Source organism: Dendrobates tinctorius, unplaced genomic scaffold (assembly GCF_039654945.1).
Source record: "Dendrobates tinctorius isolate UK_male_01 unplaced genomic scaffold, ASM3965494v1 ptg000107l, whole genome shotgun sequence".
Classification (NCBI taxonomy): Eukaryota; Metazoa; Chordata; class Amphibia; order Anura; family Dendrobatidae; genus Dendrobates; species Dendrobates tinctorius.
Genome location: NW_027361775.1, coordinates 34082675 through 34098990, shown reverse-complemented (window position 1 = coordinate 34098990; position 16316 = coordinate 34082675). Strand labels below are relative to the sequence as shown.

Below are 16316 nucleotides of genomic sequence, written 5' to 3'. Positions count from 1 at the left end.
ACTTTTCATCCTCTTTTTTTGCCCAGTTACCAAGCGTTCATTTTTCCACACTTTTGTGTGCAGCAGTCCTGCTTATTAGGCTGCCTGCTGCCATACTTGGGACTGAGATCATCATTGTCAGCTTGTTAAAATCTCTAGGGAGATTCAAATTCTCCCCAGTCCTATATAGACATTTTACACACCATCCAATTTCAGCCTGTTATATTGAGGTGTAATCTACACTGGGCCTGAGATAATAGTTCAGTGTCCTCAAGTCTGTAGGGAGATTCAAATTCTCCCCAGTCCTATATAGACATTTTATACACCATCCAATTTCAGCCTGTTATATTGAGGTGTAATCTACACTGGGCCTGAGGTAATAGTTCAGTGTCCTCAAGTCTGTAGGGAGGTTCAAATTCTCCCCAATACTATATACACCTTGTACCTTGTTTTACAGTACCATATTGCTGGTGGTATTTTGGGTACATTTTCCCAAAAATGAGGAAGTGTGTTGGAAGAGGCCGTGGAAGTGGGCGGGGGTTGCCAGCTGGTAATGATGGTGTTGGTGGTGGTGGTGGAGCTGCTGGTAGTGGCAAAAGCACAATAGCACCTAATGCAGGAGGTGTTGAGCCTGTGTCATCATCTGGCTCCACAAGGCCTCGAAGGCTCCCTTTTCTGGGAGTAGGTAAACTGCTTTTAAAGCCGGAGCTTCAAGAAGAAGTTTTGGCTTACATTGCTGACACAGCCTCCAGCTGTATCGCCTCCTCTTCTGAACTTTCAAAAAATAAAGGCACTGAGTCATCATTGGAGGCTCATGATCAGGAACCACACCTTTCCTTGTGTCCTTCACCCCTACCAAAAGTAAAGGATGCAGCAGGCCACACCACAGATTATGGAGCTCTTTTCACATACCATGCCTGGGTTATCAAGTCAAATCGTGAATTACCCAGTCCAAGAAGAATCTGACATGGAGTGCACTGATGCACAGCCACTGCTAGATTTATCTGCTGGTACATTCACTCAGAGCACTACATTGTCCTCGCAGTGTACTGAGCCAGAATATAACCCTGATGAAACTCAGGTGCCCCTTCCCACATACTATACCACCTTACATGGTGACACAGAGGAAGGTGCATATGACATTGAAGAGGAGGTGATGGATGACCCAGTTGTTGACCCAGATTGGCATCTATTGGGGGAAGAGGGTGCCGCTGCCAATAGCTCAGAAGAGGAGGAGGAGCATCTGCAGCAGGCATCGACATCGCAACAGCTGTTATCTGGCAGGCCCGGAGAAGTCCAAAAACGGGTTACACAAACCAAAAGAGTTGCAGGACAGCTAGGCCAGACGGTCAAATTAGCACAGCGTGCAAGGCCTCAAAATGTCTTCCATAGTAGGAAGAGTGCAGTGTGGCACTTTTTTGAACAAAATCCTAATGATCAGGCAAAGGTTATCTGTAAGAAGTGCGCAATGACCTTTAGCCGAGGAAAACATCTGAGAAATTTGAATACCAGTTGCATGCTTAGATATTTAACCACCATGCACTTGCAAGCATGGACGGACTACCAAACCTCACGTACCACATGCGCAACTGCTCCCAATGAAGGTAGTCAGCAAAGCTACATCGTTTCCCCCACTGTAAGCCCACCGGTTAGCACACCACCAGCAGCAAATGTTGAGGTGTCGTTGCAAGGCCAAAGCAATCAGGGAATCACAATGTTATTGCTACGAAAGTCTGAATCTAGGCCATCAGAAAGAACACCAACTCCATCACCATCATCAACCCTCTTTCAGTCCGCCATGTCCACCGCGAGTTCCACCATATGCAGCTCTCAAGTCCAGCTCACCCTACCAGAGACTATGCGTAGGACAAGAAAGTACTCATCCTTTCATCTGCGTACACTGGGTTTGAACACCCACATTGCCAAACTAATCTCGTTAGAGATGATGCCCTACCGGTTGGTTGAAAGCGAAGCTTTCCGCGAACTCATGGCCTACGCAGTACCACGCTATGACCTACCCAGTCGGCACTTCTTTTTTCGCAAAGCCATCCCAGCCCTCCACCTTCATGTGAAAGACCGCATTGTCCATGCACTCAAGCAATCAGTGAGTGGAAAGGTGCACCTCACAACAGATGCATGGTCCAGTAGGCATGGCCAGGGCCGTTACGTGTCCATCACTGCGCACTGGGTTAATGTGGTGGATGCAGGCTCCACAGGGGACAGCGGCGGTGGGACAGTGCTCCCTAGCCCACGGTATAGGAAACAGTTGGGTGTAGGCGTTCGACCCGCCTCCTCCTCCAGAAGCAAAAGCTTGTCCACAGAGCGCAGTTGCACGAGCACTCCATCCGCAGCTGCCAGTGTTGCACACTCGGTGTCCCACTATCGAACAGCTAATGGTAAGTGTCAGCAGGCTGTGTTGAAGTTGATGTGTTTGGGCGACAACAGACACACCGTGGAGGTACTGGCCGACTACTTGCAGCGACAAACTAAGTCATGGCTGGACAGTCTACATCTTGAGGCAGGCAAGGTAGTTAGTGATAACGGCCGGAATTTTGTGGCAGCCATAGCCCTTTCAAAACTCCGACACATACCTTGCCTGGCTCACACCTTGAACCTGGTGGTGCAGTGCTTCCTCAATAATTATCCGGAGTTAACAGCCCTGCTCCAGAAGGTCCGAAGACTGTGCTCGCACATCCGCTGGTCGCCCGTACACTCCAGTCGTATTCAGAAGCTGCAGCGATTGCTCCAACTTCCCAAGCACCGCCTAATTATCGACGCTGCAACAAAGTGGAACTCCACCCTGCACGTGGTTGAGAGGCTGTGTGAACAGAAGCAGGCTGTAATGCATTTGTGGGAGGATACACGGCCAGGCACTTTGAGGGCAGACATGGAATTGTCGGGTGTGCATTGGTCGAAGCTGAAAGACCTCTGTAAAGTCCTTCAGTGTTTTGAGGAATGCACATGACTGGTAAGCGCAGACGACACCATCATAATCATGAACATCCCACTTATGCGTCTGCTCATGCAAACTTTGACGCACATTAAGGAGCAGGCGTCTGCAGCCGAGGAGAATGAGGAAGAGGAGGGAAGCCTTGATGACAGTCAGCCATTGTCTGCTCCGGGACCTCTCCTGGACGAGGTGGAGGAAGAAGAGGAAGAGGATGATGATGGGGATGATGATTTAGGGGAGGAGGATGCTTCTCGTGGGGCAAGAGGAAATGTTGGAGTGGCAACGTCTGGTACAGGGCTTGTGCGTGACTGGAGGGATGTGGATTTGCCAGAAAGTGCTCCTCCACCCAGCACTCGCAGTGCAGCATTGACACCTGGAACATTGGCCCACATGTCAGATTATGCCTTGCAGATCCTAAAAAGGGACCCCCGCATTGCCAAAATGATGAACATTGACGAATACTGGTTGGCCAGCATCCTGGATCCACGCTATAAAGGCAAATTCCAAAACATCATGCCACAGGAGAACCTAGAACTAATATTGGCTAACAAACAAGCAACTCTGGTAAACCGTTTGAGGCATTCCCAGCACACAGCAGCAGTGATGGTTCTCCAACGAGCGGTAGGGGGCAACATGGAAGAGGTGTTCGTGGTGCACACATCAGAAGTGACATTGGAGACAGGGGTTTCATGACCATGTTGTGGACTGATCTATCAAGTCCCGCTCACACGACTGGTAATACTGCATCGATTGAAAGTGACAGGAGACAGCAATTGTCAACTATGGTTACAAACTACTTCTCGTCCCATATCGATGTTCTCCCTCACAGGTCATTCCCCTTTGACTATTGGGCCTTTAAACTGGACGCCTGGCCTGAATTGGCACAATATGCCTTACAGGAGCTCGCTTGCCCTGCTGCTAGTATGCTATCGGAAAGTCTTCAGTGCTGCTGGCTCAATCCTGACAGAAAAAAGGACCCGTCTGTCGACCCAAAATGTTGATGATCTAACCTTTATTAAAATGAACCATGCATGGGTTTCAAAGGATTTTGTCCCACCTTCCCCTGATGACACATAGGTTGCCAGAAAAATGGCTCGCTTTTGTCCTCCTCTTCCTCGGACTTCTCCAATTCCTCCATTTGCAGCTGCTGAATGTCCAACATCAACATATGCCATTTTTTAAACCTCCCTAAGTGGGCTGCCCCCCCATGGCCGGTTTCACCACCTAGCGCATGCAACCATGCGAGTGCCATTGCCCTGGACAGGTGGGTGGGCCGACTCTTGGGTGCCGGCACTGGCACAGGGTCCCTCATAGTGCAATCAAGTGTCTCTGATGGTGGGGGTGCACACCCGCCGTCAGACACACCGGCGTACTGAGGGGCCCAGTGCCAGTACCGACGCCCACGAGTGGGCCCCCTTGCTTGGGCAGGGCCCCAGCATTTGCAATATTTACCTCTCCCTGCTCCTCTGCTGTGTAGTCTGGGCTGTCAAATCCTTCCCTGGGACTGCCACAACAAATTTGGTGAACTGATAGATGATGGTTAAGACGCAGCTATGCCCTGTCCTGCTGGCCGGGCTCTAGCTTCAGATGATCAATGGCTTCCATTTCTTATGGACGTCTACTCACAATGAGATGCAGTGGTGGTTTATCATCAGTTTTCACAGTTTTCCTACTCACAGACGTGTGACATTCCTGCCCACATTTTCAAATGTGCCCTCTCATGCCAATCCAATAGAATCGCCTACAGCCTGTGGCTTCTGTCTTTTGCACTCCAAAGTTACCTGACAGATCATGATAGGCAGTGAGGACCATGTCTACATCTCTCCCTGTGATCAAAATTTGATGGAGATGAGTAACGGTGATGGGATCAACGGTACTGCAATACAGCAACCCTTTCTTCACAAAGAACTGTTTTTGCTGTATCCACACACAAAGTAATTGAGGGTCAGCATCGCCTCTGAGAATTCTCCTGGGAGTTTTTCCCATGATTAGTAATTCCTAAATTTCTGCAATCACTCGACTTTATGTCTGTACTTCTATCCATCTCATTTCCTCTTGCGGAGAGTCTGGACTGTCTTACCGAGGGTGAACATGCAAATCCCCTTAAAAGGCATACAATTTATTACAATAATTTGTTAAAAAACACGTTCCCACTGCAAAAAACTGGCGAATGCCAAAATAGAAAAAAGACCTGGTCTAAAGTGCTGCACAGCCCTATACCAAGGCCTAACTGATACCTTTCTAGCCGTGGAGGTTGGCACCCTAGCAGTATGATATTGGCGCCCCCACTCAACGAGGACTATCCCTCACTTCCCTAATAGTCCCTGATATCGCAGGAAGGAAAACAATTTCCAAATAGTGCAGAGATGAAAAAAAAAGAATGCCCTAGGAGTAGTGCAGACCAAAGTATAATGATAAAAATACATATACCCATATCATGATATCATGTGACATAAATATCCTCACATGGCAAGGTACATAGTTACTCCCACTCAGGGGGGATATAGGCAATCAAATATACTACAAAAATTGGTCACTTATATCTATGGAGAACCCTCATGATAAAAATACATATACCCATATCATGTGAAACAAAATATCCTCACATGGTAAGGTACATGGTTACTCCCACTCACGGGGATATAAGTGATCAGATATACTGTAAAAATTGGTAACTTATCATGCCCATGGAGAACCCTCACTCAGGGGGATATAAGCAATCAGATATGCTGTAAAAATCGGTCACTTATCATGTCTATGGAGAACCCTCAACGCGTTTCCCCGCCGTGGCGGTTCATCAGGAGGTATAACCAATGCTTTCACCGATATTGTTGCTGCTCCATGTCTGATATCACGATGATGGAGGCATCAGAGGTCAAACCGAGTGGATTTAAATAACCACCTTGATTGTACTTAGGCGCCACCCACCATCTGGTGGCTTAATCAGTGGAAAGGCGTGGATGATTAAAGCCCAGGTGTGCAATCCAAAGAAAACATGTACCTGATCATCCGGCGTTCAGCCGCTGTACTAGAGATGTAAACCGGCAAGTAATCATTAGCTTGCACTCCACAATGGAGCGCATCCAAGATGGCGCCGGAACTTCCGGTCATGTGATATCACATCCACATCGGGCCATACATATTACCCGATCATCCCGAACTATATTAAATAGACAAAGCAGCGGGGAATCATTTACACGCGCTCAACAATGGAGCGCACCCAAAATGGTGCCGGAACTCTCGGTCACGTGATGTCACATCCGCTTCTAGCTGTCGCCATGGAGCATCCTAGACGCTTGCCGGATAATCAAAACGCGCACCAAACAAAGCGCGTTCTGATATATGCTGCCACTCACGCCGCATCAAAAGATATCTTAAGAATAATAAATAAAAGAAGGGTCAGGAGCAGGACAGAACACTCAATATTAGGAATAAATAATAGAGTCCCACAATAGTACCATAATTCCAAGATAGGTACCGGGCCAAATATCACCCCCATCCCCCAATCCTGAAAGCCACAATAATTCATATCAAGGCACAACTTCAAACACACATATTTGGGCACTAATAACACTAGCAATATAGATATATCAGTAAAAAATTAGTGTCTAATAAATCCATTCCGCCAAACAATGTGGACTATGCCATACAGGCATCCTCCAATATGCCAGACATATAAAAACCCCCACCACCCACCAGGGAAACACACTCCACCAACCAGGAAATTATATAAAACAGGCGTATGACATGTACTCATTCATCCCATCCGGAGAGACGGATTGTAATCTAAACATCCACTCACATTCCCGTCTCAGAATCAAATTATCCAGATTTCCTCCCCTTGTTCTTGGTTTAACCAGCTCAATCATATTGAAGGTGATGTCGCTCAACCGGCCCTGATGCACCGCATTAATGTGTCTGGCGACAGGGGTATCACGCTTGTTCCTGATATCCCCCAGATGTTCACCCACTCTCACCCTCAATTCCCTGGTAGCTTTTCCCACATAGTCCAAAGGGCAGGTACATGTAGCCTTATAGACCAGGCCTGTCGATCTACAGTTTCCGAAATCCCTAATATAAAAGGTTTTACCATTGTGTGAGCTCGTAAAGGATTTACATTGCAACATATATTTACATCTGGTACAATCTCCACATTTAAAGAAGCCTAAAGGCTTTCTATCAAGCCATGTACCCACCCCCCTTGGTCTCTGATAGAGGCTGTGCACAAGCCGATCCCCTATAGATCTCCCTTTTCTGTAAGTAACGGTAGGTTTGGACGATATAATCCCCCTCAAATTGGGGTCAGCTAGCAAGATACCCCAATGTTTTTTTAAAACCTGATACACCCTGTCTGATTGGCCATCATAAGTGCCAATAAGCCTAACAACAGTATTAGATGTATTCTCCTTTTTTGGAGGAGAGAAGACATATCTGCTGTCAAGGCTTCATGTCTTGGTCCATCCAGGGTGCATGAGGGGTAGCCTCTCGTCCTAAATCTGTTGTACAGATCATTAGCCTGCTTCCTATAGACATTCAAATCAGAGCAGTTCCTCCAGATCCTAAGGAACTGCCCCTTAGGTATCCCCCTCCTCAGGGGTCCAGGGTGATGGCTCGTCCATCTTAGCAAACTATTAGTTGCAGTAGGTTTCCTATAGGTACATGTGCTGATCCTTTCATCAGCCTTCTTGGAGATCGTCAAATCAAGAAAATTGATACTTGCAGTATGACACTCTGATGTAAATCTCAATCCCACCACGTTCTTATTAATACATTCAATAAAACGGAGGAAATCCACCTCAGACCAAAATATCGGAATGTCATCGATATATCTGGCCCAGAGGTTGATAAACGGAATCCACCACTCTTCTTCCTCCCTGAAAATATGAGTTTCCTCCCACCAGCCCAGGAAGATATTTGCATAAGTGGGAGCACAGGGGCTCCCCATCGCAGTCTCCCTGAGCTGGTGGAAGTACTTAGAGTCAAAGAGGAAGTAATTTCTGGTGAGGACGAAGCTGAATAATTTTTTAACAAAAAGGTTATGTGTTTGACATTCAACTGCTCTTGTTCGTAAATAATGGGTCACTGCCACCAACCCCCACTCATGTGGGATGCAACTATACAAGGCCTCCTCATCAATGGATGCAAGCAGGGTATTCCCCTCCAGAGTAACCCCCTCAAGCAAATTCAACAGATGCGATGTGTCATGCATATGGGACGGCAATGCAGTAACAAATGGTCTCAAGACCTTATCCAGATAAACTCCACTATTCTGGGTCAATGAATCTATACCAGAGACAATGGGGCGACCCTTCAATGGTTCAAGCCCCTTATGCACCTTCGGTAATGCATAGAAGGTTGCTATCACAGGAGCAGTCAGGAATAAAAAACGAAACTCATTATCTGAAATCACCCTGTTCTCCTTTGCCTCATTCAAAATAGATAATTCATTCTTATACACAGATGTTGGATTATCCCGCAAGACCTCATATGTGTCCTCATGATTCAAAAGCGCATAACACATTGCCCCGTATTTTTCATGGTCCATGAGCACCAGATTGCCGCCCTTATCTGAGGCCTTGATGATTATTTTCGCATTCTTTTCAAGCCCCTCGAGAGCCAACCCCTCGCTGTAGGAGAGATTTGATGGATTACTCAAATCTCTCCTACATCTCTTACCGAGACAGAAATATATATGAAGATTTAAAAATACCCCAAGAGTGTATACTGGTGTACGTTTCAAAAACATTTCCTTTTTTATACTTTTTAGATTGTTGTCTAATCCATACTGAGGCTGTGAGTGTCTTTGTCGTACTCCGGAAATAAACAGAGATTTTAAATGTTTAAACTATGCTATATATACCTGTTATCCGGTGATACTGTACCCTTTCTCAACTTTCTGCAATCTTGTCGAATCCATACTGTGCCTGAGACCGTCTGAGTCTGCCTCCTGATTACAGATGAGTGGTGTTTGAGTGGAACTGTTGGCCAAGTTCAAATTCTAGCTGTTTTGGGTGGTGTTAGATCCGTTCGCCGAACTACAACACTTTGATTAAAATTCGGCTGTTCGAGTTTCCGTTCGAGAACGTTTCGTTAAACAAAAGCGTATCTTTTTTTCACGTTAATAATGGTTTTTAATGATAATAGACAGTTTTAGGGCATAGTAGCGGTGTCTGGTAGCCAGCAGTGTAGTACTCCTGTGAAGGAGCTACACCGTGTGTGTTTCTAATAATTTTTTTACCGCATATTGTCCTGAAAATCCTTTTGGGCCTAGTAACTGTGTCTGCTACTCAGAAGAGGAGCCCACCCGTCAACCAAGCTATGCCGCCTGTTTAAGAAAGAAACAGTTTTTGACTGCATTTACACCACTTAATACTTTGGGTCTAGCAACTGTGTATGCTACTCAGCAGAGTTGGCCACCTATGAACCAAGCTATTCCGCCTGTTTATGTAAGAACTGTGTGCTACTCAGTAGAGGAGCCCAGCTGTTAAGCAAGCTACAGCACCTGTGGTTTGGACACTTAATTTTTTCACATTCTTTCTGGAATGCCGTTTAGGCCTAATTCAGGAATTACGGTTGACCTGCACTTACTGGGAAATGCTTGTTCATGGGGAAGAATTGTAATCCTTGATCCCCATCACTAACGGGGCTCAGCGTGTTATCCGCACCTGTAAGCGATACACGCTGGTCCTTTCATTGTAGCACGCGTGCAGCCCCGGACATGTAAGGGCATGACAGACCTGTTATTGGCCAATCTCGCATGCCAGAGCCTCGCGTGTCCCTCTAGTAAGCTGGACGCGGACCGCGGGGGCATGACTGAGTCTCATTAGTTAACGGAATTAAGCTTGCAATCTGTGCAGCTTTTTTGTGAATGGCATGGTTGAGGTTGCCCGTGTTGAGTCCAATTAAGATGCAGGCTCCACTCCTGGTGGTGCCCTTCTGGACATTCCCTTAAGGTTCAGCTTTTCAACCATACTGCCCCCGGAAACCAAACACTTTTCCTGACAGTGACATTCTGGTCAAAGAGCGCGATGACATCACGTCTGTACGCCCTCTGCCTAAACAGTCCAAGTGCAGAGAGATGGAAGATGGGAACGACGAGGAGTCCAGAGTACAGGGATTCCCTAGCGAGAAGACTTATTTAATTGTTTTAAAGGTTGGGAGCAATTTTTGGGGAGCATGATACTCTGGAGAATGATATCTGGGGCCCACCATACACTGGAGCATTCCAAAGGTGGACATCAGTCACTGGAGCAGCATTTACAGGGCCCATTATACACTGGAGCATTAGAAATAGGGCCCATTATATATGGATCATTATTTGGGCCCATAAGACACTGGAGCTTCATCCATGGTGAACAACATATACTGTAACATTATGTGGAGCTCATCATATACTGTATGGAACATTATATGGGACCAATGATTCTGTATGGAGAAATATATGGGCCTCATTACTCTGTATGGCGCACTATCCGGTGGCCATAATACTGTATGGAGGAATATACTGTCTGTTTTTGGAGCTATTGGAGAATTTAAAATGGATATCAGTCATGTGATGTAAGAATTGAAGTATTTTTCATTGTACTGTACAGTTATTTCTCTGCCGTATCAAAGGATCATGAATTGTGTAATGTGTTAAAGGAGCCCAGTGACACTCTTTGGCCCTGGGCCCACGAAAATCTGGAGCCAGCCCTACCCCCCCACAACTTTAGCCAAATAACCCCCAGTTTTCAATGCCTAACTATTATTATAAAGTAAATTAAGGTTGACAAGCTTAAGGAATAAGAATTGATGTTTTTGGCATTAAAATGGGCACTGTAGGTGTGTTTCCTGTCCTCCACTCACTGCCGACTTTTCTTCCCCATTGACTTACATTGGGTTTCGTGTTTCAGTCGGACTTCGACTTTTCACAATAATCGGCTGACTTCGTTAGACCCGACTTTTGCGAAAGTCGGGTTTCGTGAAACCCGACTCGACCCGAAAAAAGGCAAAGTCGCTCATCTCTAGTCTAAAGCGCTCACGTACTCTGCACTGTATCAACTATTTTTGATCATGAAGCTACTTCTAGAACAGAATATCATGCACCCTAGTAATAGCAGAAGTGCCGCCTCATACCTCTCTTACACCGCTTGACATCTTATGAGTGTTTGGGGTGCGGAGAGAAATATTCAAAACAACAACAGCATTAAGTACGATGGTGATAGTGACCACTATAAGAAATGTTATATACCTAGAAAAGAGAGAAATTACACTTACTAAGCAGTAGTTATCATTGGATATAAATGTTTTAAAACCTAAAGATTTGCATCATAATATTCCAAATAAACTTTAACCATGAATGTTTTAACCTAATTTTAGTTTCATTAATTGGATCATACGTGTGTAGAAGAGAAATAATGTGTTTAGTATTCTTTTAACCATTGTAGATATTGTTTTTTATTTTCATATATTTACTGGGAGCAGTCAATTTGAAGACACACACTTTCTTTCTGTATTGATTGTATAGACAGTACAGCTGAATGTGTGCTTTATGGCAGTTGAAAATAATTGGTAATTGGGATCAATGGCAGAGAAATGTAATAAATTATTAAATTCAAGAAGTTATAGAATACACTCTTCACATCGAGACCAGGGAGTGTCAGGGAAGCTGCATACGTAGTGTTGCTGTCATACTTATGTACAAAGAGATGACTCTGCTCATCTACCCCAGTCTAAATAGCAAAGCTGACAAGCAAGTTGCAAAAAATAGGAAATGTTAGCTTCTTATTTGTGCTTTAGTGGTCAGTGTGGGAACCTTTGGAATACTCATAATTAAATATTTCAAAATTTTCATATATGGATAAAAAATATAGACCCTGTTATCCCAAAGTTCTAGAAATTGGATTCCTGCTTTTAAGATTTAGGATAAACAATAAATGTATCCACACCAATATGCACTTTTGTTAATTTGGGGTACAATCTTATAATCTGAAGGTACATTCAACTCAAATGGTGAAGAGGATGGAAATCTATGAATATATGTAAAATAAATTAAAAAGTATCAAAAAACGAAAGCAAAATAACCATTTGCCTATTTACACAAGTACTCAAGGCTACATGTACATGTTAACAGAAGGAGGAATAATTTGGTAGTTAGAGGAGAAATTTGTCTAATGGTACTACTACACTAATGACTACTTCATCTAAATATACTTAAATAAAACATACTGTACAAGGGGTTACACTTACTTTACTATAAGTAGCACGGCTGTGGAGGTTTCTGGAATTTTTTTGGCTATCAGGAAGAGAAATACGGTCTGAGCCAGTAAGATATTAATGGATACTGTACATTTCTGACCTCCCGCTAAAAAATAAAACAGTTATTACATGGGAGATAATTAAGTTGTTTGTTCTTTGATTTTAATTTTCTTTTCCCTTATAAGCAGTCACAATTCTTTCACTTTTTTTTATATTTCATTAGTTAACTTGTTTTTTCTTTTTTTTCTTCGCTGTACGTCTCATATAACTCTAGTACAAGTTTAAAAAAAAACAACTTAAATTAAAATAGTCACACTGCTCATGATAGTAGAATAAATTGATTGATACCTTTGGCCGGGAGGAAGTAAACCAGAACACTAACGAATGAAATGAGAACACAGGGGACTATTATGTTGATGATATAGAAGAGGGGCTTCCTCTGAATGATGAGATAGAAGACGATCGCCTGGTAATTGATGTCATCTGGGGTATGCCGATGGTCTATGATCTTCTTGGCTGGCATATGTTTTATTGCCCATTCCCCGTTTTCTAAAGATAGGAATTTCAGCAAAATTTATACAAGAAGCAAAATTTAAGAAGTCTAAGGGATCAAAGTTTTTCTATCAATCGCAGCAGTTCATTATTACTGAAATTCAATGTAATCGCTACAAGTTCTGTACAGATTGAACAACATCCCAGACAGGCCACATAGACAGGAAACTCTGACCAGATACACAAAGCTGCTCAACCACTCATCAATTCTTATAAAAGGGAACCTCTGATAGTAATAATCCCTAGAAGGAGGAAACCATTGGAGTCGATCATATATTCAATCATCCTCATTACTCAAATTTCTTTGTACCTGTAAATGCTTGTGGGTCTATTTCAATCCATTCTATGGTCTCCCCTTTTGTCACTGTTAGGAGCAATTCAATCTCATTTGCGTTGTATGTCTGCGACCTGGGTAAAGAGTAATATTTAACAAGTGGAATATCTTATGGCATACAATTACATATATTGGGGAAAACCAAAAGCAAAACACAAAACAAATATCCTGGAATAAAAAAGTAAAAAAATATATTGCAAAAATTGCATGAAGGTAGTAATAATAGTAATAATAAGGGTATTTAGTTAACATAATTTTGATCAAAATAATGTAGAAGCCATCCCGCCACGTCACGGCAACCCTTGTGGGACAGTCCTAACTCTTGTATTTAAAACTTTTCCACTTGTCAAGTGACGTAAATGTGAACAGGGACAGAGGGACTGAACCACCAGTAATAGAATAGGCCAGACAGGATGGATTTTCCAACTCAGAAACAGGGCGGTCACACCCTTATATGCACAGAATGCACAATGAAACAAATGAGAAACTGGGTCTGAGCAGAAAAAGTAAATTAATGTGCATGCAAAATGTAATTGCATATGAACACATGACCTTTACACAGAGAAAACCAAAAGCAAAACACAAAACAAATATCCTGGAATAAAAAAGTAAAAAAATATATTGCAAAAATTGCATGAAGGTAGTAATAATAGTAATAATAAGGGTATTTAGTTAACATAATTTTGATCAAAATAATGTAGAAGCCATCCCGCCACGTCACGGCAACCCTTGTGGGACAGTCCTAACTCTTGTATTTAAAACTTTTCCACTTGTCAAGTGACGTAAATGTGAACAAGGACAGAGGGACTGAACCACCAGTAATAGAATAGGCCAGACAGGATGGATTTTCCAACTCAGAAACAGGGCGGTCACACCCTTATATGCACAGAATGCACAATGAAACAAATGAGAAACTGGGTCTGAGCAGAAAAAGTAAATTAATGTGCATGCAAAATGTAATTGCATATGAACACATGACCTTTACACAGAGAAAACCAAAAGCAAAACACAAAACAAATATCCTGGAATAAAAAAGTAAAAAAATATATTGCAAAAATTGCATGAAGGTAGTAATAATAAGGGTATTTAGTTAACATAATTTTGATCAAAATAATGTAGAAGCCATCCCGCCACGTCACGGCAACCCTTGTGGGACAGTCCTAACTCTTGTATTTAAAACTTTTCCACTTGTCAAGTGACGTAAATGTGAACAAGGACAGAGGGACTGAACCACCAGTAATAGAATAGGCCAGACAGGATGGATTTTCCAACTCAGAAACAGGGCGGTCACACCCTTATATGCACAGAATGCACAATGAAACAAATGAGAAACTGGGTCTGAGCAGAAAAAGTAAATTAATGTGCATGCAAAATGTAATTGCATATGAACACATGACCTTTACACAGAGAAAACCAAAAGCAAAACACAAAACAAATATCCTGGAATAAAAAAGTAAAAAAATATATTGCAAAAATTGCATGAAGGTAGTAATAATAAGGGTATTTAGTTAACATAATTTTGATCAAAATAATGTAGAAGCCATCCCGCCACGTCACGGCAACCCTTGTGGGACAGTCCTAACTCTTGTATTTAAAACTTTTCCACTTGTCAAGTGACGTAAATGTGAACAAGGACAGAGGGACTGAACCACCAGTAATAGAATAGGCCAGACAGGATGGATTTTCCAACTCAGAAACAGGGCGGTCACACCCTTATATGCACAGAATGCACAATGAAACAAATGAGAAACTGGGTCTGAGCAGAAAAAGTAAATTAATGTGCATGCAAAATGTAATTGCATATGAACACATGACCTTTACACAGAGAAAACCAAAAGCAAAACACAAAACAAATATCCTGGAATAAAAAAGTAAAAAAATATATTGCAAAAATTGCATGAAGGTAGTAATAATAGTAATAATAAGGGTATTTAGTTAACATAATTTTGATCAAAATAATGTAGAAGCCATCCCGCCACGTCACGGCAACCCTTGTGGGACAGTCCTAACTCTTGTATTTAAAACTTTTCCACTTGTCCCATATATTGGGGAGTAATGATGTCACATTCTTCTCCATACTCATGTCCTATAATATAGTTTATTATAAAAATTTACTAACGTCTCAGATCCAAAAAATGTCTGGGTTTATGCAAACTACACCCGCAAATTAGGGGTTCTAGGTGAGGACCTAGAGGTCCAATTACACTGGAAGATTATAGTGAACAAACGTTCCTAGGAACACATGCTTCAGAATAATTGTGTAGTCTAAATCAGCTGCACATCACCCAAAATGCACTTGATCGTCATTTGACATGATCTTTTGTGCTGCACAAGACATGATAGTTCTCGGCAGCACATTATCCTGTCTAAACAAGAACAATGGCAGTCTATGCAGAAAAAAATTATCTATGACAGTTTGCATCTAAAGTGTGGTGTGCCCTTTTAAACAAGCTATTAAATGACCACCAACCAGTGGTCTATACAGTGGTTTATAGCCACAAAATTGGGTGGTGCAAATGTAACCCTTAGATTCGAGCATGGATGTTGGTAACTACTGTATGCATTATGGAGGACACTAAGCACCTTATTAGTTTATTTAAATGATAGTTTTTGTCTCATACTATAGGTTTCTTATATAAAATGACAAAATATACTTTACCCTCACACTGGGTAAATAATCTACAATTTCATAAATTCAACAGCATTTTTAAAAATTGATATTAGAGTTAGATATCCATATACTTACTGAAACACCATGGAGCAGTTTTGCCAATCAAAGGGGAAATATGTGACAACAACAGGACAACTGCTTTGATAGATAGCAGGAGGCAGCCAGTACATGGAACCATCATAAGAAACCAAAGTGTTGGTATATAGGGCAATGTTAAAGATGCCATCTACACTAAAAATGTAAAAGAAGTTACTGTTAATCAAGTTAATTCTGCAAATCTCCAACCATACATTTTTTTATATACGGTATTTATCGGTTTTCATCTTTTGCACTTTGATTAGAGATTCACTGTACACTTGCAGATGTGAGTAAAGACTATCTTAGAGAAAGATAAATATTCAAATTGTCTCTTCAGAGAGGAAGACTTGAATTCTAGTGCCACCTATTAGAAGCAGCAATCCTACAAGTCAATATTGACCCTTTAACAAACATTTGACTTAGGATAAAAGTCAAACCAGAACCTTTTTGCATACACGGTGTTTCGGAATATTATCGCTCCTCAGTGCAAAGTATGAGATCTGATTTGGCTAGGT

At 42.6% G+C, this 16316-nt stretch overlaps 1 protein-coding gene across 1 annotated transcript in view; it reads right to left on the bottom strand.

Moving 5' to 3' along the window:
* LOC141100703 (acetylcholine receptor subunit gamma-like) overlaps positions 1-16316 on the bottom strand; it is a 73029-nt gene that overhangs the window by 8136 nt on the left and 48577 nt on the right. Inside the window, exons 4-8 of the mRNA XM_073589340.1 lie at positions 15799-15954; positions 13029-13126; positions 12515-12715; positions 12158-12272; positions 11045-11159 (exon numbers count right to left, since the gene is read on the bottom strand). Coding sequence (XP_073445441.1) covers positions 11045-11159; positions 12158-12272; positions 12515-12715; positions 13029-13126; positions 15799-15954 — 685 coding nt within the window. The remainder of the gene's footprint in view (positions 1-11044; positions 11160-12157; positions 12273-12514; positions 12716-13028; positions 13127-15798; positions 15955-16316) is intronic.